Here is a 1,258-nt window from a genome sequence, read left to right as displayed (position 1 = left end):
TCATGTTTCATTTCTGTTGCATCCAGTTCGGAAGAGTTTGAGTTTCATTTGTTTAGTTAAGATCACTGCTCACTCACTTATTATAAAGCTGGTATTTACTCACTAATTTTATTAGACGAATGTAAAGATGCAAAGTTCTTCTCTTTTAAGCCTGAGAGACAGTGAGACTTCATTTATTTCAAAATGATCCCAGACATTTTATCTAGAGTTTTTCATTTTGGCTTTAAAGTTTTGCAGCTGTTACTGATTTTAATTCGATGATATTCTTTATGTGCATTTTTTTTAAAACAACATAGGTTTTAAGTGATTTTTAAGTGGAAGTAAATTTGTATTTGTAACACTCTTAGGTTCACGATGAAATACTTGATTGTGTTAAATTAAATTGCTAGTTTCAGACTTATACCTTATACTGTTCCCAGTCTCTAAAGAAGTTGATTGACCCATCTTGTCTCCTCTGGATGACCGTCCACCCTCCCTGAGCTTGACTCTGTTCACACCAGGCCTGCAGGAGTCGGTTGGAACTCTGCGGCCGGAGCAAATAGATCCCACTGGTAGTTTCACCTGATTCCAACACATGCTGACAGTCCCGCCATGGCCCTGAGTGAAGGGAAAATACAAGCAAGGTGACTAATAAAAGCAACATGCAATTATAGTGATGTAATATTACAACATATAACATTTTTTAGTATTAAGTACGAACATGGAAGATATCTTTAAAGGTCTTTTATGGCTTTAAAAAAAATATAGGACACTGGAAAACACAACAGGAAGCTTCTAACAGAGGGTTTTGAAATTCAGTTTGGACATCAGGAAAATCACAGATCTTATTATTTCTCTTCCAGCACATATTCAGTGTCTCATGCCACACTGGTAAGATAGATACAGGAATGTGCACAAACAACAATGTATACAAAGAAGAGAGACTCCCACACCAAGTGATAAGCCCTAATGGTCTTTCATGACTTGAACTCTCTCTCTCTTTCTCATTACACACTGGAGGAAGTGTTGAGTCACACAGATGTTTCATCCTTTTGGGTTCTGCAGCTCATATTCTCTGGTTTGTAATTGCAAGTTCAAAAGGGAAGAGTTATAAAAAGTTCAAAAACTGTTCTGTGCATGTCTTCATTAGAAAGTGTTTTGTGCTGTGACAAGAGCTGCTGTTTTCAGAAGCTGAGGTTCCCAGGGTGGACAGATAATAGCAGGTCACTGACTCCAACAGCCACTAGTGCTTATCTAAGCAGTTAAATAAATCTGACAG

The 1,258-nt window shown here is 37.4% G+C and overlaps 1 protein-coding gene across 1 annotated transcript in view; it reads right to left on the bottom strand.

The window, feature by feature from the left end:
* The window catches only part of angptl6 (angiopoietin-like 6), a 4,207-nt gene that overhangs the window by 898 nt on the left and 2,051 nt on the right, over nt 1-1,258 (bottom strand). Inside the window, exons 4-5 of the mRNA XM_005749962.1 lie at nt 404-597; nt 13-34 (exon numbers count right to left, since the gene is read on the bottom strand). Of these exons, the coding sequence (XP_005750019.1) occupies nt 13-34; nt 404-597 (216 nt within the window). The remainder of the gene's footprint in view (nt 1-12; nt 35-403; nt 598-1,258) is intronic.

The sequence above is a fragment of the Pundamilia nyererei genome, unplaced genomic scaffold, assembly GCF_000239375.1.
Source record: "Pundamilia nyererei isolate P.nyererei 1_Seehausen unplaced genomic scaffold, PunNye1.0 scaffold00258, whole genome shotgun sequence".
Lineage (NCBI taxonomy): Eukaryota > Metazoa > Chordata > Actinopteri > Cichliformes > Cichlidae > Pundamilia > Pundamilia nyererei.
This window is presented reverse-complemented; position numbering and strand designations above follow the sequence as displayed.